Source organism: Xyrauchen texanus, chromosome 17, assembly GCF_025860055.1.
Source record: "Xyrauchen texanus isolate HMW12.3.18 chromosome 17, RBS_HiC_50CHRs, whole genome shotgun sequence".
In the NCBI taxonomy this organism is placed as follows: Eukaryota; Metazoa; Chordata; class Actinopteri; order Cypriniformes; family Catostomidae; genus Xyrauchen; species Xyrauchen texanus.
Genome location: NC_068292.1, coordinates 39,536,713 through 39,558,487, shown reverse-complemented (window position 1 = coordinate 39,558,487; position 21,775 = coordinate 39,536,713). Strand labels below are relative to the sequence as shown.

The window sequence follows — 21,775 nt, the reverse complement described above, 5'->3', positions numbered from 1 at the left end:
TGATTAATGCCTTCAACATTTCATCTTCCTATGAAAACCATATATAAATGGTTATGTTCAAGTCATATGTCCTTTCAAGACCAAACACTGTGCTTTTTGTAAGGGCCCTGTGGTCAGCCTAAGCTATTTTTAAAAAAATAAAAAAATTGTGAAATGCAAAAGCACTGAAATTGGAAAAGTGCCGCAAGGTGCTTTTTATTTTGTCCTCAACCATGTAAACATAATTCCTAAATGCAATCGGTTTATATGAGCAGACAAACAAGGCTTGACATAATAATACTGAGATAGGTTAAATTCTACATAACATAGAAACAATTACATACCTGTACCTTTAATACCCTACATGTTTCTTCTATCTTCTGTATTTAGAAAAATAATCTGATCATAGCGTAACAATTCCCAAAAACATAGAACACAGTATCATGTTAAAATCATATTTTAGAGAAGGTTCAGCTTGAGATGATTCAAGTTTTTAATCATACATTTACAGTATTGCACTTACAGTCCAAAGCATTTTTATCTGAAAAACCGTCATCAAATGATTTCAATAAAACAATGTGAAAAACTGGACGCTCCAAATAGACATATTAAAATAGATATTTTAAAAGGGATATTTCACCCCAAAATTTTAATTGATATTATTCACTCATCCTCATGTTTTTCCAAACCTGTATGACTTTATCCTACATGCAACACAAATGCAGACATTTTGTGAATTTGGAAAAACATGAGGATGAGTAAATAATGACAAATCAAAATCATACCCGTTTGACATGTACACCTATGTCTTTCTGTATTAATTTGGTTTTGATGTGTTCACTAGCGTTACTGCATGGCTTTATCACATGCCTGCACTTCTCCGCTGCAGGTTTCGCACTGCAGTGCAGCAGAGCGATAGGCCTTCCACACTATAGCATGCTGATGACACACCGTACCTCCACCTCTTTTCTCCTCCGCCTCGTCACGGTTGATATCTCCTACGCAGACCCACATGCCAGATGTCCTACTTCCTGCATAGCTGCCACCAGTACTGATGGCCCACTTCGAGTGGTCCTGTGTGGCCTTGAAGGTGATGCTCTGGCCCAGAGAAATGAGATCTACATTCAAGACTTTCCAGTTTGGAGAACAGTCCGAGGGCAGGACGCCCGTTGAGCGACGCCAGAACTGCACCAACAGGTCGGACTGCAGTGTGGGTGCCACCCAGGAATGATACAAGCCTGATTATGAACAAAACAGTGAAAAAAGGGTAAAAACAAAAGTTTAAAAAAGAAAAGCACATTTCGGCCAATTAAATAAAAATGCAGTATTCTTTTCTTACTCCCATGCTGTTCCAAAACCGTATGCTGTGATTTTTTTGCGTGGACTACAAAAGGAACATTTTGCATGCATCTTTCCCATACAACAACAGTTTTCTGTGGCTATTGTTTACAGTTTATGATGTCATTGATGCCCAACATGCCAAAATGCGCTCAGCGGAGGGCAAGATTTTCACTGAATAACGACTTAAATCGAATTGCTTCAAAAGAATATATAGTGCACGTCATTTGGACTTTTTAAAATAAAATGTAAGACTTTTTAAGACCTTTTTCAAGACCTGAACAAATAAAATTAAAACCGTATCCCCATACCAAAACAACATAATCTCAAAATACATAATGTATCACAGACACTTACTTAATCGGACAGGGATACACATTCAACATAGCCTTAATATTGCTTATCAGTAAAACAGGGTAGGATATGCAAGTTTAAAATACTCAATACATGTTTTTCACATATACAGTATATCACATTAAAATTGGTTTAAGTAACATTATATAAATAAATACAAATTAGAGGTCAACAGATATTGGATTGTGCTGATAATGTATTGAAAGAAAGCCAGTTAGTCTGCCAATATTTTTTTTTTTAATTGGTAGCCTATATTTAAAAAAAAATTTCTTCCTGATGGAGAGGGCCAGACAGAGGCTACAAGACAATTTGGATTACATACCAGATGCACATTATGGGGGGATTTGATTCACATTCTTAAAATAGAGAGAATTATTTAATTCAGCTTTTATTCCTTTCATCACATTCCCATTGGGTCAGAGGTTTACATACACTTTGTTAGTATTTGGTAGCATTACCTTTAAAGTGTTTAAATTGGTCCAAATGTTTTGGGTATTCTTCCACAAGCTTCTCATAATATGCTGCTAGAATTTTGGCCCATTCCTCCAAACAGAACTGGTGTAACTGAGTCAGGTTTGGTAGGCCTCCTTGCTCACACATGCCATTTTGCCACAACTTTGGAGGTATGCTTGGGGTCATTGTCCATTTGGAAGACCCGTTTGCAACCAAGCTTTAACTTCCTGGCTGATGTCTTGAGATGTTGCTTAAATATATCCACTTAATTTACCTTCCTCATGATACCATCTATTTTGTGAAGTACACCAGTCCCTCCTGCAGTAAAGCACCCCCACAACATGATGCTGCCACCCCACATGCTTCACGGTTGGGATGGTGTTCTTCAACTTGCAAGCCTCACCCTTTTTCCTCCAAACATAACGATGGTCATTATGGCCGAACAAGCAAACTGTAGTCTAGCATTTTTTTTTATGGTGGTTTTGGAGCAGTGGATTCTTCCTTGTGGAGCAGACTTTCAGGTTATGTCGATATAGGACTCGTTTTACTGTGGATATAGATACTACCTGTTTCCTCCAACATCTTCACAAGGTCCTTTGCTGTTGTTCTGGAATTGATTTGCACTTTTTGCACCAAACTACATTCATCTCTAGGAGACAGAATGCATCTTCGTCCTGAGCAGTATGACGGCTGCATGGTCCCATGGTGTTTATACTTGCATAGTATTATTTGTACAGATTAATGTATTTTTTAGGCATTTGGAAATTGCTCCCAAGTTTGAACCAGACTTGTGGAGGTCCACAATTCTTTTTTTGTCTGAGGTCTTGGCTGATTTCTTTTGATTTTCACATGATGTCAAGCACAGAGTTTGTAGGCAGGCCTTAAAATATATACACAGGTACACCTCCAATTGCCTTTAATTAGCCTATCAGAAGCTAATTGGCTAATTGCCTAAAGACGTAATTTTATGGTTTTTCTAAGCTGCTTAAAGGAACAGTTAACTTGGTGTATGTAAACTTGTAACATTACTCATGTCATGCACAAAGTAGATGTCCTAATTGACTTGCCAAAACTATAGTTTGCTAATATGAAATCTGTGGAGTGGTTAAAAAAATTACTTTTAATGACTTCAACCTAAGTGTATGTAAACTTCTGACTTCAACGCGCACGCGCACACACACACACACACACACCATTGAAACCACCTGCCTAATAACTCACTAGATGTTTTTTATTTATTTTTTTGGCACCATTCAGAGTAAATTCTAGAGACTGCTTTGTCCCAGGAGATCAGCAGTCACAGAAATACTCAAACCAGCCTGTCTGGCACCGACAATCATCCATGCGATTATCTAATCAGCCAATTGTGTGGCAGCAGAGCAGTGCATAAAATCATGCAGATACAGGTCAGGAGCATCAGTTAATGTTCACATCAACCATCAGAATGTGGAAATCATGGAGGAGATCATGGCATGGCATGATCTCCTGGGATTTTCACACACAACAGTCTCTAGAATTTACTCTGAATGATGCCAAAAACATCTATTTAGTGGCCGTTCTGTGGACAGAAATACCTTGTTGATGAGAGAAGTCAACAGATTATGACCAGACTGGGTCGAACTTACAAAGTCTACTTTAACTTAGATAACCACTTTACAATTGTGGTAAGAAGTATATCAGGCTGGCGCTGTTTTGGCAGCACGATGGGGACCTACACAATAATAGGTAGGTGGTTTTAATGTTGTGGCTGATCGGTGTATACTGTGTGTGTATAATATATATATATATATAAAATTTGGTCAATATGCAAATTACATTCTTGCATTAAAGTGTGGCATTACATCAGTTTTTAAAAAGGGGTCTTACCATTGGCAAAATCTGCACCCTTTGCAAAGTTAATGAATTCCGTTCCAGCCAGTGAGGTGAGTGAGATGCTGCGATTGGCTGGAGAGGAGGAAGCATTTTCCCATCTGCCCAGTTTGTGTTTACAGATCTGTCTCATAGCAGGCACATCAGCAGCTAAAGAATCAGGGATGCTGCAGTCGTAGATGTGAGGCTGATTGATTTTCAACTGTTCACCTGTATAAGATATTTATATGCCTTATATTAATGAAAAATAACAAAGAAAATCTCTTTAATATCTTAATCATTTCTACTGGATTTCAATGAGACTCAACTGAGATCAAATTAAAATTTTGCTTAAGTAAACAGCTTAGATGTTTCTCCTAAGAAAAAGCCCAAGTTATACTCTAGAGCAATGGTTCTCAACCTTTTTTTGATGAACACCCCTCTACTTCATTCCCATACGTGATAGATTTGATTATTATAACTAATAACCATTAGTATTAGTAACTTAATGCCCCCATCTCTACTAATTTGGCATCCTTTGAACGCCACTTTTTATATTTTAAGAAAATGCAGCATAATACATGATTAAATTCAGATTGTAAGAATGATATTCTGATGTAAGTGAAATGAGCAAATAAAACAGTAAATTAAACATCTGTTGCAACTGACATCTTCTGTCACATCAGTAGAAAATAGCTACACAAGTTTATCTATGGCACACAGTGGAAATGAGACGGTATACATGAAAATCTATAGCTGCCTATTTATTTTAGGAAGTGGGTCCCTTGCGCGGGATCATCACATCTCCAAACATCCATGACATCAAACAGTTTGAAAACCTCTGCTCTACTTCACTGTTTGATAGTGTTTTACAACACAAGATATAATGGACCTAGAGAACAGCACAGTGAGTAGTGTTGTCACTATGGTAACAGTGTCAGTTTGAAGGATTACTCTAACCATAACTATGGCAACTGCATCCCATAAATGCTTTGTCTTTAGAAATTCCATATGAAAGATGAAAGTGTTAGGTGAGAAATGTTTCATTGCATCAAGCAATGCAGCCATCATCTGTCAATATACACTCACCAGAGGATTATTAGGAACACCTGTTCAATTTCTCATTAATGCAATTATCTAATCAACCAATCACATGACAGTTGCTTCAATGCATTTAGGGGTGTGGTCCTGGTCAAGACAATCTCCTGAACTCCAAACTGAATGTCAGAATGGGAAAGAAAGGTGATTTAAGCAATTCTGAGCGTGGCATGGTTGTTGGTGCCAGACGGGCCGGTCTGAGTATTTCACAATCTGCTCAGTTACTGGGATTTTCACGCACAACCATTTCTAGGGTTTACAAAGAATGGTGTGAAAAGGGAAAAACATCCAGTGTGCGGCAGTCCTGTGGGCGAAAATGCCTTGTTGATGCTAGAGGTCAGAGGAGAATGGGCCGACTGATTCAAGCTGATAGAAGAGCAACTTTGCCTGAAATAACCACTCGTTACAACCGAGGTATGCAGCAAAGCATTTGTGAAGCCACAACACGCACAACCTTGAGGCGGATGGGCTACAACAGCAGAAGACCCCACCGGGTACCACTCATCTCCACTACAAATAGGAAAAAGAGGCTACAATTTGCAAGAGCTCACCAAAATTGGACAGTTGAAGAATGGAAAAATGTTGCCTGGTCTGATGAGTCTCGATTTCTGTTGAGACATTTAGATGGTAGAGTCAGAATTTGGCGTAAACAGAATGAGAACATGGATCCATCATGCCTTGTTACCACTGTGCAGGCTGGTGGTGGTGGTGTAATGGTGTGGGGCATGTTTTCTTGGCACACTTTAGGCCCCTTAGTGCCAATTGGGCATCGTTTAAATGCCACAGCCTACCTGAGCATTGTTTCTGACCATGTCCATCCCTTTATGGCCATCATGTACCCATCCTCTAATGGCTTCTTCCAGCAGGATAATGCACCATGTCACAAAGCTCGAATCATTTCAAATTGGTTTCTTGAAAATGACAATGAGTTCACTGTACTAAAATGGCCCCCACAGTCACCAGATCTCAACCCATTAGAGCAGGAGCTTCGTGCCCTGGATGTGCATCCCACAAATCTCCATCAACTGCAAGATGCTATCCTATCAATATGGGCCAACATTTCTAAAGAATGCTTTCAGCACCTTGTTGAATCAATGCCACGTAGAATTAAGGCAGTTCTGAAGGCGAAAGGGGGTCAAACACAGTATTAGTATGGTGTTCCTAATAATCCTTTAGGTGAGTGTATGACATTTTAAAACATAGATGAGAAAATCTTGAGTCACTCTTCAAAAGATGCTAAAACTTTTCACAGAACTATATTCTCTTGTCAGAACTAAGCTATATTTTGTAACTACTTTTAATCAGCTGATCTCTTGGCAATATTCAGTGAATGTATGATGTCAGTTCCCCTCAAGTTATGGACATGTCCACTAACATCTGACAACCACCAAGTGTCCAAATACAACAAACACTACTTAATTGTGAATGCTTTATCTACCGTTTCACCATTTCAATGCTAAAACAAATTCTCTTTCTGAAGTGTTTTGCTTGTAATAATAGTGCTTGTGCTACTTTTTCCTTTTCTTTTTTTAATTAATGCCACTTAGTATGATACTTTGCTATCTAATGCAATGGTATTTGTCCATTTAAAATGTAGCCAAGTTTCCAAATACTTTTTGGGGGCAATTTTAAGTCAATTTCAAGTCAACCATCTAGTTTGTAAAATGCATTGGACTAATACCTATGGTCTGGAATCGCTCCAAAGGATAAGTGACACAGATAAAGTTCTGTCCATTAGCTATACCAGAACTGGGGTAAGAAAACTGCCCCTCCGTTTTGGGAGGGGGGAAATGAGGCGTGCTGTGGACCAACCAGAAGCCCTGTTGCTTATCAAACACAACAACACCTGGAACAAATAAAACAAGTATAAATGAACAGTAAATAAATGTCTGATTTAAATAAAAACTTAAATAGTTAAAAGCAGAAATAAACTGCACCTTTGGTGTGGCCACAAGTCCTGCTTACATCTCCTAAGCTCCTCTGTTCTGGTGGTTGGTCATTATATAAGATGTATCCAACATCACCACCCTGGAAAAAAACTAAACTGATCAAAGCATCCCTTACAAAAATCGAGAGTTCACGGCAAATTTGCCGCAGATTCTCCACTAAATATTTTCACATGCAAATGAGCATTGCGGCAAACTTGCAGCAAATTGTCCATTGTTGCTAAAGGTTTGCTGAAGGTTCACCAGTACCGGTGAAGAAATATAAACTTCTGGCAAACATTTGCAGCAAATCACAAGCTCATTTGGATGTGAAAATAAAGAGTGGCACATTTGTGGCAAGTTTGTGGCTAGTTCTCTTAAGCTAGCTTACGCTATGGGAAAGATTCATCTTTTCTGAGATATTGAAGCCAAAAAATTATCCTTAATTTTGTATCCATTGTCAACGCAGTGCGGCAGCTGCAAACCTTGAGCGGGCTAGCTAGCGAGCTCATTGGTTGCTCTGCGGCAACTGCTGCAGCCTATAGACGAGCTTGGGCGAACTCTCATCCAATGAGAGGCGTCCGCGCGCTCACTGCATCAAAGCCCGCCAAAAAGGGCGTGACTAGAGTGCATATAAGCGTAGTTCGTAGGCTGGAACCCTGATTTTCATCTCTTCAGCGAAGCTCTTCGCATCACTGAACTGGAAGCCGCGTCGCCGTTCGAGGGGCATCAAGCAAGCGTGGACAGCGCTCGAAGAAGCCGGCCGTCTTTGCCACCTTCAGCCGTCCTGCGAGCTACGCCATCCGGCGACGTATCCTTTTTAAAAGCAAGCTAGTTCTTAAAGAACTTCACAAAAGAGTACGAGCGTCTTTTTTAAGATGCCTCGCTCCACTTCCGCCTCATGCTGCGCTCCTCTCAGCACCGGAGACCGCCACATCATCTGCGCTCTCTGCCTGGGACTGGGGCATGCAGAGCTCGCCCTCGCCGGCGGATGCGATCTCTGCGAGGAGCTGCCGATGTCGACCCTGCGGGCTCGACTCAGGCTCGGGACCGAGCCGCCGTGCCGCCTTCCGTTCAGCCGCGAGAAAAACGCCGCTCTCAAAGGCTGCCGGAAACAGTGGTAGAAGCGATTGCCTCGCCAGAGCCCATCCCTCGAGCATCGCCTTCACCCTCCCCGCCCACCGGGACGCGCGAGTTGCCGCAGAGCCGCTGCTCTGCTGCCATCTCGGACTAAGAAGCGGAGGATAAGGGCTGTTCCATCATGGCTTCGGACAGCAAGGAGTGGTCAGGCTCACACGCCTCCTCCTCGCCCAGGAATCCAGCAGGACCCGCGCCGAGTCGAAGGGAACTAACACGCCTCCTCACACAGGCCGTCGACCGCCTCGGGCTCGAGTGGTCACCGCCCCTTGAGCAGGCACCCAACAGACTTGACGGCTGCTTTCTACAGAGCTGCCGCCACGCAGCACCCGCTATCGGTGGATCGGCGCCACTGAGAAGGGCTACGCTTCCATCCCTCCGGTCGAGGATGCGGTAGCAGCACACCTTTTGCCCGCCCTCCGCGAGATGGCGGTCTAAACCAGTGCTCCCGTCTAATGCCTGCAGAACAACTTCCGCCTGTGTTGGCCGCGGCTATTCCGCCGCCGGCCAAGCTGCATCTGCTCTGCACTCTATGGCCGTCCTACAGATCCTCCAAGCGGACCTTCTGCGGGAGTGGGATGAGGAAAGCAGGCATCCAGAGGCGGTTGCAGACATACGGAGTGCTACGGACCTCGCCCTCCGCGCTACCAAAGCTGCAGCCCAAGCTATAGGGAAGTGCATGGCCCCGCTGACTGTGACCGAGAGACATCTGTGGCTAACGCAACACACCGCTCTCTCCATCTGGTCTCTTCGGCTCCGCGGTGAGTGGTATCATTGACCGGTTTTCAGAGGTCCAAAAAGCCACACAAGCCATGAATCTCTTTCTGCCTCGTCGCGCTAGCTCCTCTGCAGGCCGCCCACGTGAGCCTCCTGCACGAGCCTCTTCACAGCGCCCAGCTCAACAAAGCCAGGCTTCTCAGCGTCGACAGGGCGGCCGCCCTCGATCGCGCTCAGACAGCCGCCGCAGACCGCCGCCCCCCCGCGGGCCTCGGACTAGAATTGCGCTGAAACCTGAACAACCGAAATCCTCCTAGCTTTGTTGACAAAACGACGGATCAGTCCCGCTGCGGCCGGACCACCGTCAAAGCTTCACCCCTGTCAGTCCCCTTCCTTCAGGCTACTACAGTGGTAGATTCAGCAGCCAACAAGCCGGTGTTAACGCCGCTTGCCTGCGCTCAAACGCTGTTTTCACGCCGACCCAAATAAATCTGGTAAAGAGCAAGCATGCCATATGTGTAGAAAATGTGCCCACAACCCAGTGTTCACCTCTACACACAAGCATTACACATCCCGTGTCCATACCAGAGAGCAAACATGTCTTATGTGTAGAAAATGTGCCCACAATCCAGTGTTCACCCCTACACACAAGCATTACACATCCCGTGGCCCTATCACGGCACACTCACATAAAGCGGTTACTGAACCGCTCGAGTGTTAGGGTTAATAAACGCACCCACGAATCCGTCGCGGCTCCATTCTCTGCCCGCTCTGTCACACGGCCAGCAAACACTTCTCTGTATGTAAGTCCCGTGCCCGTGACTATGCTTGCGTATCACTTAACAGACGTGACTCTTTCCCCATTCACCTCAATCGGGAAGTCACTCACAGAACAGCCTGTCCATGCTGTCTGCGAGCAGTCCAGCATAAGCACAGTAAGCGCGCTCACACATTCTGTTCAGCGTGCTGTGTGCGGCAATCAGAGCGATTTGGTCACTCACCCTCTAACATTACGCTTCAAAGCGTGGGAAGATATCCCAGGGATATCCGAATGGGTGTTAAGCACAATAAAACAGGGCTATTTACTACAGTTCGATCGCCGTCCTCCTCGCTTCAGAGCGTGGCTCGAAACTACTGTGAACACGGAAGCAGCGTGCATGCTTCGTTCAGAAATAGCAAACCTTCTGTGCAAAAGGGCCATAGAGAGTGCTGCCTCCCTGAGCGAAGTCGGGGTTTTACAGCCATTATTTTCTTGTCCCCAAGAAAGACGGTGGCCTCAGACCAATATTAGATCTCAGGGTTTTGAACAAAGCGCTTGCAAAAAGACCGTTCAAAATGCTTACAACCAGCAAACTCCTCGCGCATGTGCGCCAGGGGGACTGGTTTATTTCTCTCAATCTGAAAGATGCATACTTTCAGATTCAGATCCCCGTCACAGGCCATTCTTGAGATTCGCCTTCGACGGCCAGGTTTATCAATACACCGTCCTTCCGTTCGGCCTGTCCTTAGCACCTCGTACTTTCACGAAGTGCATGGACGCTGGCGCCGCACCCCTCGCGGAGTCAGGGTTTGCGAATTCTGAACTATTTGAACGATTGGCTGATTTTGGCACAATCACATACGGAGCTTCTGTCTCACAGGACAGTTCTCCTCAGTCATCTGAACAGTTTGGGCCTTGCAGTCAATTGGACCAAGAGCTCACTACAGCCCAGTCAGACAATTTCCTTCCTTGGAATAGAACTAGACTCAGTGGCAATGACGGCTCGCTTATCTACACAGCGGCGCCGTGTGCAGCTGACTAGCCAGCGTCATTTCAGATGAACAGCCTCACACCTCTGAAGAAGTTTCAGAGAGTGCTAGGCTACATGGCCTCAGCCGCAGCAGTACTTCAACTGGGTTTACTGCGCATGCGCTCGCTTCAGCATTGGCTAAACACCAGCGCCTCGCCGGGCTTGGGCCACAGGCCGCCAGCCAATCAGAGTGACTCAGACCTGTATTTCAGCTCTGCAGCCCTGGACAGTGGCCGAGTGGTATCAGCGGGAGTGATGATGGGAGCTGTATCTCGCGAAAAGTCATCTTGACAGACGCGTCCAACACGGGTTGGGGCGCGGTCTGCGAGGGCTCTCCGGTTTTTGGCCTATGGTCAGTTCAGGAAAAGCTCCTTCACATAAATTGTCTGGAAATGATAGCAGTCGAGTACGCACTGCGTGCGCTTCCTCCCGATCATTCAGGGTCACCACGCCCTGGTCCGCTCGGACAACAGGTCTGTGGTATCCTATCTAAACCGCCAGGGCGGTGTCAGATCCAGGAACCTCTTCCATCTGACCGAAACGCATACTGAGTTGGTCCCAGCGCCACCTGCGCTCGCTGAGGGCGACGCGACGTGCCAGGCCACCTGAACGACGGCCCAGACAGACTGTCCAGAGACAATATTCCCCAGGGGAATGGTCCCTGCACGCTCAAACAGTCCAGACGCTATGGCGCATATTCGGCAGAACAGAGATAGACCTCTTTGCGTCAGAAGAGAACTCTCACTGCCCAATATTTTTCTCGAAAGCGAGGACGCCGCTGGCCCAGGACTGGCCCAACCGCCCGCTTACGCCTTCCCTCCCGTCTCGCTATTGCCACAGGTAATGCAGAGGATCAGGGAAACGCGCCACTCGGTGCTCCTCATAGCCCGCGCTGGGAGAATCAAACATGGTTCCCGGAGCTTACGCAGCTGTCACTGACAGCCGCGTGGCCCATCCCAGTGAGAGCAGATCTCCTCTCGCAAGCTCGCGGAACGATCTGGCATCCCCACCCAGAGCTGGCGCTACACGCTGGGTGATCAACGACTACCCGTCGCTTTGCCAGAAGGAGTAATAAACACCATCATGCACGCTAGAGCCCCTCCACGAGAAGACTCTATACGTCAAAATGGTCTGTGTTTTCAAAATGGTGCACCGACAGAGACCTGGACCCACGGACATGTGGGGTGTCGCCGCTGCTCGTGTTTTTACAAGAGCTGCTGGATAAGGGCAGATCCCCATCCACGCCAAAGTGATGCGTGGCGGCCGTCGCGCGCTCGCTGAACCCCTGCACGGCCAGTCACAGGGTAAAAACGAGCTGGTCATCCGCTTCCTCAGGGGAGCTAGAAGGATGAACCCTCCGCGTCCCCCATCGGTTCCTATCTGGGACCTTTCTATAGTTCTCGAAGCTATGAAAGCCCCCCCTTTCGAACCGCTTCAATCCGTGGATGTGAAACACCTCTCATTTAAAACCGTTTTTCTAACTGCCCTATCATCAGTTAAACGGGTGGGAGACCTTCACGCGCTATCTGTCAGCGCTGCGTGTCTTGAGTTTGGACCAAGTGACTTCAAGGTCATTTTAAAGCCTAGACACGGCTACGTCCCCAAGGTGGTCGGTACTCCTTTCAGAGCACAGATCATTTCCTTGTCGGCGCTACCAGCATCTGATAGCGAACGCGACGCCAATCTCCTTTGCCCAGTCTGAGCACTGAGATTGTATACTGCGCGCTCTGCATCTTTCAGAAGCTCCGAGCAGCTTTTCGTTTCGTTCGGAGGGTGCACCAAAGGTCTCGCCTCGAAACAGACACTGTCCAGATGGATAGTGGATGCTATTGCTGCCGCGTACGCGTCAAAAGACCTACCATGCCCGCTAGGCATTAAGGCTCACTCCACTAGAGGCATGGCCTCCTCGTGGGCATGGTCCATCGGGATTTCCATTCACGACATATGTGTGGCAGCGGGCTGGGCTTCCCCCTCCACCTTTGTCAGATTTTACAATCTGGAAGTACCCGCTCTGCAGGTTAAACTGCTAGCGGTTTAATACGCTACAGCTCCCCTGGTGAGCTGCATTAATGGGACACAGTCCACACAGACCGGCACCGCCGCTCTGTCTATGTGCTTATGTACTACACACACACTGGCCCGCACTCTTGCCGGCCAAATATTAATCCCCCTTAATTCCTGGGGCTCATGCAGTGGATGCTTGGCGCGCACGGCGTTGACAAAGGGTTCCCGTAGCGTAAGCTAGCTTACGCAATACGAGAGAACCTCTCGTAAGAGAGCGAATCGGTTACTAACGTAACCTCGGTTCTCTCTAGATGAGGGAACGAGTATTGCGTAACCGGCCGTGCTTCGCGCCACGAGCCATTTTTCGCTTCATTCAATGAAAACCAGGGTTCCAGCCTATGAACTACGCTTATATGCACTCTAGTCACGCCCTTTTGGCGGGCTTTGATGCAGTGAGCGCGGACGCCTCTCATTGGATGCGAGTTCGCCCAAGCTCGTCTATAGGCTGCAGCAGTTGCCGCGAGAGCAACCAATGAGCTCGCTAGCAAGCCCGGCTCAAGGTCTGCAGCTGCCGCACTGCGTTGACAATGGATACAAAATTAAGGATAATTTTTTGGCTTCAATATCTCAGAAAAGATGAATCTTTCCCGCAGCATAAGCTAGCTTACGCAATACTCGTTCCCTCATCTAGAGAGAACCGAGGTTACGTTAGTAACCGATTCGTTTTCCAGGACTCTTGATTTTTTTGCAAGGGATAACAAATATAAATTAATGTACAAGCAGATCTGATGCCTTGTGAGAAGCATGTGATCTTATGCATTTCCTCTTTTATTGTGAATTATGGTGAGATCTGAGCATAAGGCTTTGCAGTGTAAATTGCTGCCAAAGTTTGTAATGGTTCTCCAAAATGGGCAGATAACAGAAGTGAATAAGCAGAGTAAGCTTATCTAAAATCACTGATGCTGAAAACTTTAATTCAGAAAATGAATGGAAATGAAAATGTATGCTCTTTAAAAAAAAACAACAACAGCATGTCCAAGTAAAACAACTTTTTTGTAATTTATTTAATCAGAATATAGCTTTATAATAGCAAATTATGTTTCGATAATAGCATAAATAAGGAGGGTGATATGTACCTCATATAAAGGCCCTACTGTTTTCCCAACAGCACTTTGACTGTCATTAACTAAAGTCTGGCCATTCATCCATCCCTCACTCTCTCCATCCATGAACAGGTACTTCAGGCCCTCCTCTACAGGCTCATGATGGAGGTGTGGGAGTTTGTAGAGGTAAAACCTGGAGAGAGAGAAAAAAGGAAAATATACTTATGACAATTTTTACATCATATTAGTGTGTGGGACATAAGAAACATACCACATTTACTCATTTTGCAGTCGCTTTAATCCAAAGCAATGTATAAATAAGGAATCCTACAACAAAAATGTATATAAATATTTATATACTCTATATAACAAATAAATGGTATAAAGTAGGTTATCCAGTATAGATAGTATATTTATATTTTACCACAACAGAATTCAAATGTTATTTTTATATATCATCATACTAATCCAAATTATTTTATATTATATACAGTACAGTATATAATATAAAACAATCTGGATATATACTGGCAGCCAAAATGTTTTAATAATGTACAGATTTTGATCTTATGGGACAAAATTGGTACTTTTATTCATCAAAGTGGCATTCAACTGATCACAATATATAGTCAGGACATTAATAACGTGAACAATTATGATTACAATTTCAAGACTTCTTAAACTACTACAAAGAGTTCTCATAAAAAAATCCTCCACGTGCAGCAATGACAGCTTTGCAGATCCTTGGCATTCTAGCTGTCAGTTTGTCCAGATACTCAGGTGACATTTCACCCCACGCTTCCTGTAGCACTTGCCATAGATGTGGCTCTCTTGTCAGGCACTTCTCACACACACCTTACATTCTAATTGATCCCACAAAAGCTCAATGGGGTTAAGATCCATAACACTCTTTTCCAATTATCTGTTGTCTAATGTCGGTGTTTCTTTGCCCACTCAAACCTTTTCTTTTTCATTACTAATGTCCTGACTATACTTTGTGATCAGCTGAATGCCAATTTGGTGAATTAAAGTACCAATTTCCTTCCAAAACAACAAAATCTGTACATTATTCCAAACTTTTGGCCACCAGTATATATATGCGCTAATAATTGGTCACCATTTCTTAGAGGTTTTTCAAAATTTGTAATCACCTTTAAGCTTCTTTGCAGTTTACTTAATAGTCCTTCAGTGTGTCAAATTAATTTCTAGAACTTCAAATATTCTATGCAGTTGCTCAATTAACCCTTAATGCATGGGTGTTTTGAAAACAGTATTACACACCTCAGCAACCTGGCACTTATACCATCACAAGAAGATCTACAAAATGGCTAGATAATATTACACTATCTAGGCATTTTAATTATTATGAAAATAATAGAATGAAATATATCCTGTTATATTATGGCATTTTATTTGTAATATATCAAAGATATAATGCAACAAATGACATTAATTACTTTCACACTGAAACTTTGAGACTCAATTGGATGTTAAATGCATATTGAGTTACATTATGCATTTTCTCAGGCACTTACAGATCCTAAATAGTCGTACATCCAACAGAATTTCAGTAGCACACCCAAATGTCAATAGCCATATAAATGGTAAATGGTCTGCATTAAATAGTTACTTTTTAACCTTAGCGGTATTCAAAGTGCTTTACACAGAGTCTCATTCACCCATTCACACACCAATGACGGCAGAGCTGCCATGCAAGACACTAGCCTGCAATTGGGAGCAACTTGGGGTTCAGTGTCTTGCCCAAGGACACTTCGGCATGTGGAATCATGTGGGCTGGGGAATCCAACCGCCAACCCTGCGATTAATGGACAACCAGCTCTACCACCTAGCTACAGCCGTCGGACGTATCATACGTTACACTTGCTACGGTTTACTTCAATGTTTCTTTTTCATCAAATAGCAATGTCAAATGAATATTAAAAGGATAGTTAACCCAAAAATGAATATTCTCTCATCAGTTACTCACCCTAATGCCATCCCAGGTGTGTATGACTTACTTTATTCTACTGAACATATTTTAAGAAAAACATCTCTGCTCAGTAGGTCCTTAAAATGCAAGTGAATGAAATTTTGAAGCTCCAAATAGAACAGCATAAATCGCCTCCATATGAGTCCAGCGGTGAAATTAATGTCTTAAATCCCTTTTGGTGTGAAAATATCAATAAATATAAAAATATCAGCAGCAGAATATGCATATGACGTAATCACGAGAGCGCTGTGTTCACCTGGTCTCTCGTGTGACGAATTCACGTCATTTTATGGACATAATCTCATATTGTTCACTCGGTTGAGACAACCAGGATAAGCACACAAATGAACCATTGCTTAAAAAAAAATAAAAATAAAAATACTGATATGGTCATGGAGATTGTTTGGCGAGTGAAGGTTTTTAGAACCCAGTTGCAGAGCCTTCTTTATTGAAAATAATCCAGAGCAAGAGCAACCACAAAAGAAACAATACTAAGACTCACCAAACTCAACTCAATACAATAACAATGCAAGACAAAAGACAGGGAGAACATGAGGGTAATTATACACACTAATTTACAAGAAACAATTAGGAAAAATGAAGGGAAAATGAAGGGAAAACAATGCAATAACAGGGAAATCAAATTCAAATTTCAAAGTCCAGCCATCTAGCGACACCTATTGTCTGCTAGGGGAAGTTATACGTGACAGAGTCCCCACTTTAATGGGCGGCTCCTGACGGCCAACACAAAACAACAAGAAAGAATGAGACCAGCAGTTCGGGTGGAGGCTTTAGAAAGGGGGCAGAGAAGTGACTCCAAGAAGGGAGCGGGATTTGGAGGCCAGGGAGGTGGTACTAGGAAGAGAACAGGGTCCAGAGACCTGGGACATGGCTCCAGGAATGGAGCAAGATTCGGCGGTTTGGGTAGCTGCTCCAGAAAGGGAGCAGGGTCCAGAGGACTTTGAGGAGGCCTGGGCTGTGGAACAGGGTGTGACAAGGCAGAGGGGCATGTTGGAATCTCAGGGGCTGGGGGCCGCTGCCATCTCAGGAGGTGGAGCCACAGGAGGAGGAGCTGTATGGGGCTCAGGAGGGAAGCAGACAGAGTCGCAGGAGATGGAGACTCAGGAGGCGGAGTCTCAGGGGGCTCAGTGGGAGGAGCGAGCAGAGCCACAGTAGGCTCAGGGAATTGAGTCTCAAGAGGAAAAGCGGACAGAGATGCAGCATTGTCAAGAGACTGATTGGGTTGAGCCACATTAGTGGGTTTTAGGAGGAGACACAGGAGACTTTAGGGGAGGAGCCACTGAGAGCTCAGAGGGCAGAGCTGTGGAAGACATGGGGGGTGGAGCCATGGAAAACTCAGGGGGGTGAGCAGTGAGCAGTGGAAGACGCAGAGGTCAAGGCTGCTGGGGACGCAGATGGCCCAGTATCCAAGGCTGCTGGGGACAGAGAGGGCTCAGTGGTCAAGGCAGTGGGAGACGCAGAGGTCAAGATAGCTGGGGATGCAGAGGGCTTAGTGGTCAAGGCAGCTGGAGACGCAGAGGTCAAGGTAGCTGTGGACGCAGAGGGCTCAGCGGTCAAGGTAGCTGGGGGCGCAGAATCAAGGCAGCTGGGGACGTAGAGGTCTCAATGGTCAAGGCAGTTGGAGGCCGCAGGGCAGCAGAGGACTTGGGCAGGGGGCTTTTCTCCTCCTCCTCCTCCTCCTCCTCCTCCTCCTCCTCCTCCTCCTCCTCCTCCTCCTCTTAGAGCCTGCCACCTCTGGTAAGAGAACAGGGTGTCTCTGGGTAAGCAGCTCCACCTTCCTGCTGGTCAGCCTGCAAGATGCTGGCAATAATTTCCCTCAGTGACAGGGAATCGCAATCCTGTTGCATCAACTCCCTTAAAGAATTTTTAAGACCCAACCAGAATATTGTTCTAAGTGCCCTCTCCGCCATAACAGTCTGAGATGCCAACCTACAAAATTCCAAGCTGTATTCCTCTGCCGACCTGGATCCCTGGCAAATTCAGCCAATTTGTTCTGCTGGGTTCATGGTAGGGTCTTGCATTCTGTCATGGAGATAGTCTGGCAAGTGAAGGTTTTTAGAAACCAGATGAAGAGCCATCTTTATTGAAAATAATCCAGAGCAAGCGGAACTACAAAATAAACAAGACTAAGACTCACCAAACTCAACTCAATAACAATGCAAGAAAAAGACGGAGAATAGAAGGGCTAAATATACACAGAACTAAATGACACAAACTAGAAACACCTGTAAACAATTAGGAAGGGAAAACTAAGACAAAGCAATAACAGGTAAATCACATTTCAAAATAGTCCAGGCCTCTATCAACCCCTACTGGCCGATAGGGGAAGTTATACATGACAGATACAAGTACAGTTCTAAACCAAAACTAACGAAGCTTCTTAACGGTGTTCCTCCAACATTGTTGTAAACAGTGCTGCTCTTCCAGCTGTGAATCACATGTGTCAGTTCTCGCTTGAACATGCCAACGTGATTACGTCACACGCGCATACACTGCTAACCCAGAAGCTATGCTTTATAGTTAAAATGTACTTATTTCCGCACCAAAAGCGATTGTTTATCTTTTTAAGATATTCATTTAACCACTGGAGTTGTTTGGATGACATTTATGCTGACTGCCTGTTTTATTGGAGCTTTTAAAGTCAAAATCACCATCCACTTGCATTTTAAGGACCTACTGAGCAAAGATATTTTTCTGTTTTTCTTCAAATGGGTTCAGCAGAAGTTTGTGTACATGCATATGGTATACTGATAATTCACCACCATTGTGCAGAAAATCGACAGGATATAGTAGTAATTTGCATATAGCACTCATTTGTCTTTTACTAAACAAAGAATGATATATTCTGAAAATATATTTTGCGATGACATCTTGTGTCACTAAAGACACTATACGCTAGAAACTAAATAATTAAAAAAAAATTCCCCCAAATTTTAAATGTTTTCATTGTTAGACCATTATAGATCATTTCAAGAATGTAAACAAAAACATAGAATTAGAACGGTCTAGACGTATTTCCGGATCCTTTCAACAAAGCCTCTTCTTCAAGGTAAGTCAACCACTCAACGTATATTTCAAATAAGCAGTAAAATCTGACAATCCCCTTATCCACGGGAAGGGTGTGTCGTTCTGTCACAACTGGTAAAATAAAGTGTTTCTTTACCTCAGATCAAATAAAAATGCTATTATACCATCTTGTATAGCTAATGTGCATGCATGTTCTCAAGCTAACTGAACTTCTGTATCTAAAAGGTGATTGGCTATTTTACCTGTAAGGCGGTTGACCGTTGGCTGCCATTGGGCAATCCAATTTCTCCCATTAATTTAAATAGAAGTGGCCGGTCTCTGCTAAATAGTCTCTAGGTGTTTCTCAACTCTAAGAACACAGAGAACGGACTTGTGTTCTTAATAAGACCAGTCTTGCCAAGCTACCTTGGAAGAACGAACAAGGAAAGACAGGAGGACATAGAATGCATCTATTGCGAGCTTTGAGATGTGCTGTGACATTTGAATCCAGTGATAGAAGCGTCTGCCAAATGCATACATTTTAATTTAAATGTAAATATAAAGTCTGTAAACACACGAATATACGCCTCTGGTAGCACCGAGCTCTTCAACATCAGGGTAATTTCCTGTGTTCTTGTGGATTGGATTCTAAATTCGGCAGTGGATGATGATGACATAGCATGAGAGCACGAGTCCACGAGAACATAAGAACAAAAAAAGAACGCACATTGAGAAACATCCTCTGTTTTGACAAGCAGGAAATGTTCATAGAAAAGAAAGGTAGAGTAATACTAAAGAAGTGGGGGCATAAATCTAGCAAATGGATGAGGTTAAAGAGGTGGTATGAGGTCCCAAGTAACTAAAGACCTGAGGTATGCATTTAAGGGTTTAGATGAGATCATGAAAACTGCATGTATAATAATTATAAACGCTTAGAAAATGGTTTTAAAAATAGCTTTAGATGTAGTATTGCATGTTACACTGCTATCACCATGTCTTGTGTGAGATATAAGATACTGACAAAAACATAATATATCCAATGTGATGGTCAATGATGTATTGCTTGCTGGGCCACCGAAGGCTAGCACCATAAATAAATATTCTGCATTTTTAATCTTGGCTACTAAAAATGAGAAATGTGTGTGTCTATACAAACCAGTCAACAGGTTTGCCCTGATCATCATAACATGAGATAGAAGTGGAACCCCCTGATGCACGCAGAAGGAGGAGCAAAACAGGAACCAACATTATGGAAATCAAAGAACCTAAAAACAAAGTGAAATACAGTTTCAATGCAAAATAAAACAACACTATAAGTCTGTAACTGTAACTTTGACATAGTGGTTTATCCCAGACATAAGTTTTACTCTCCCTGCATATTCACTTTCTACATGTTTATAGTCTATGCATGATTAAAGCCTAATATATGACCATGCTAGTGGTCCAAATCTTTAACGTTAACGTTTGTTGTTAACTTTACCTTAACGTACGGCAGCTGCTGAAGTGGTTGAAATGTAAGTTGAGTGTGAAGGTTTTAAATCCTGTTTTCTCGACTCTGTCACATGTTGCAGGTTCATTAGTTTCAATGTTGTGCATGTAGAAATGTAGTGGGTAGAACGAAGTTAGATAAGAAAACTAATTCTAAAGTGGGCGGGTACTAATGACCTGGGAGTTTCTCTGTTGGTCAGGTTTGATGGGTACTATGTATTTTCAATTTAATGGCTGAAAAAGTTTCTCAAAGGCATTATTCAGGTGTAAATTATTGAATGAGCATACATATACACACGCGTCTTAAACGCCCTGGGGTTTCTGAGCCACAGTGCGCCCCCTGGCGGGAGAACACGTTTTGTGGTTTACCACTCATAAATATGTACAGCAGAATTAATTATAAACCACACCTAAACACCGGAAGCAATTTTACCAATCCTGTTTGTTGTAGGCTTGGCTCATGCATATTAATTAGTTTATTACTATACGGTTTATTATTACTATACGGTTTATTATTATTATTCATTCAATGCTACAAGAACAAGAGGTGATTGTTCAATAGTCATATTAGTAAACCCATTATCGTTGCTCTTCTAAATACTTGTACATAAGTTGCAGTTCCTTTTTAAACTTCACGTTTTCAATGTTTTTTCTTTTTTTTTTTCAACATGTTTATGTACGATTCAGAGTCATTTATAAAATGAAAGAAATTCGGTTTACAATAAGCCAATTTTGTTCTACTGTACAAGGTATTTTCCCAATTAAACAAGAGTTAATTGTATTACATATTGTTATTTGCATTCCAAAATATCATCTTCAAAATGAAATAACACATCAAATACACTAATCCCAATTTTCTTTTGATAGGGCTATAGGTCACGCATAAGACATCTTTGAAAAATTGTATCTCTGCTTCTGTCTGAGGTTACTGCATGTTCATCAGGTATTTATGTTGATGGCAGTCTTGCCATTTTTTTATTTTACCAGTGCTAACATCCTTAATCTACTCTTTTGGAGTCTTTTGCAGAAGTTCGGAAATAAAAGCAATGTCTTGAATTTTGTTTTCATAACTTCCCTCTTAGAATTCTGATTTTGGCTTCAGAAACGCAGGCCTATATTTTTTCCACAGCTGTATTTCCTCGTTCACACCACAAGAGGTAAACCTAAGACCATTTTTTAAATACCCACTATGGCATCAGAATACCACAGGGTATTTTCTGAGGAGCTTCTTCTACTCCGTAACAAAAAACATCAAGTGACGCCTCCAAAAACAGCTTAATTTGCTTTGAATTTAAGCAACGAATGTAGCCTATACTGTGATGCTCATTGTGACAAAATCAATGCATTTCAGTAAGATGCCCCCTTAAGAACATTGTCCGTTTACATTTAAATTGTAACATATAGATAAACTTTTAGCATGTACAGGATGATGATGATGATGATGCAACATCCAACATATTATCAAGGGCAATAAATTGAAACATTTGCTAATTTTGTTGTCATAGCACAAAACTACTGGGGCAA

General features: G+C 43.3%; 1 protein-coding gene across 1 annotated transcript; it reads right to left on the bottom strand.

Moving 5' to 3' along the window:
• Window positions 1-184: 184 nt before the first annotated feature.
• Window positions 185-20,357, bottom strand: LOC127657488 (deoxyribonuclease-2-alpha-like). Its single transcript, XM_052146299.1, has 7 exons — window positions 20,244-20,357; window positions 19,920-20,028; window positions 13,780-13,939; window positions 7,008-7,098; window positions 6,752-6,916; window positions 3,991-4,203; window positions 185-1,217 (listed from the first exon to the last, which is right to left on the bottom strand). Exons 2-7 carry the CDS (start codon window positions 20,009-20,011, stop codon window positions 826-828), a joined length of 1,113 nt encoding a protein of 370 aa, XP_052002259.1. The 5' UTR covers window positions 20,012-20,028; window positions 20,244-20,357; the 3' UTR covers window positions 185-825.
• Window positions 20,358-21,775: the final 1,418 nt, after the last annotated feature.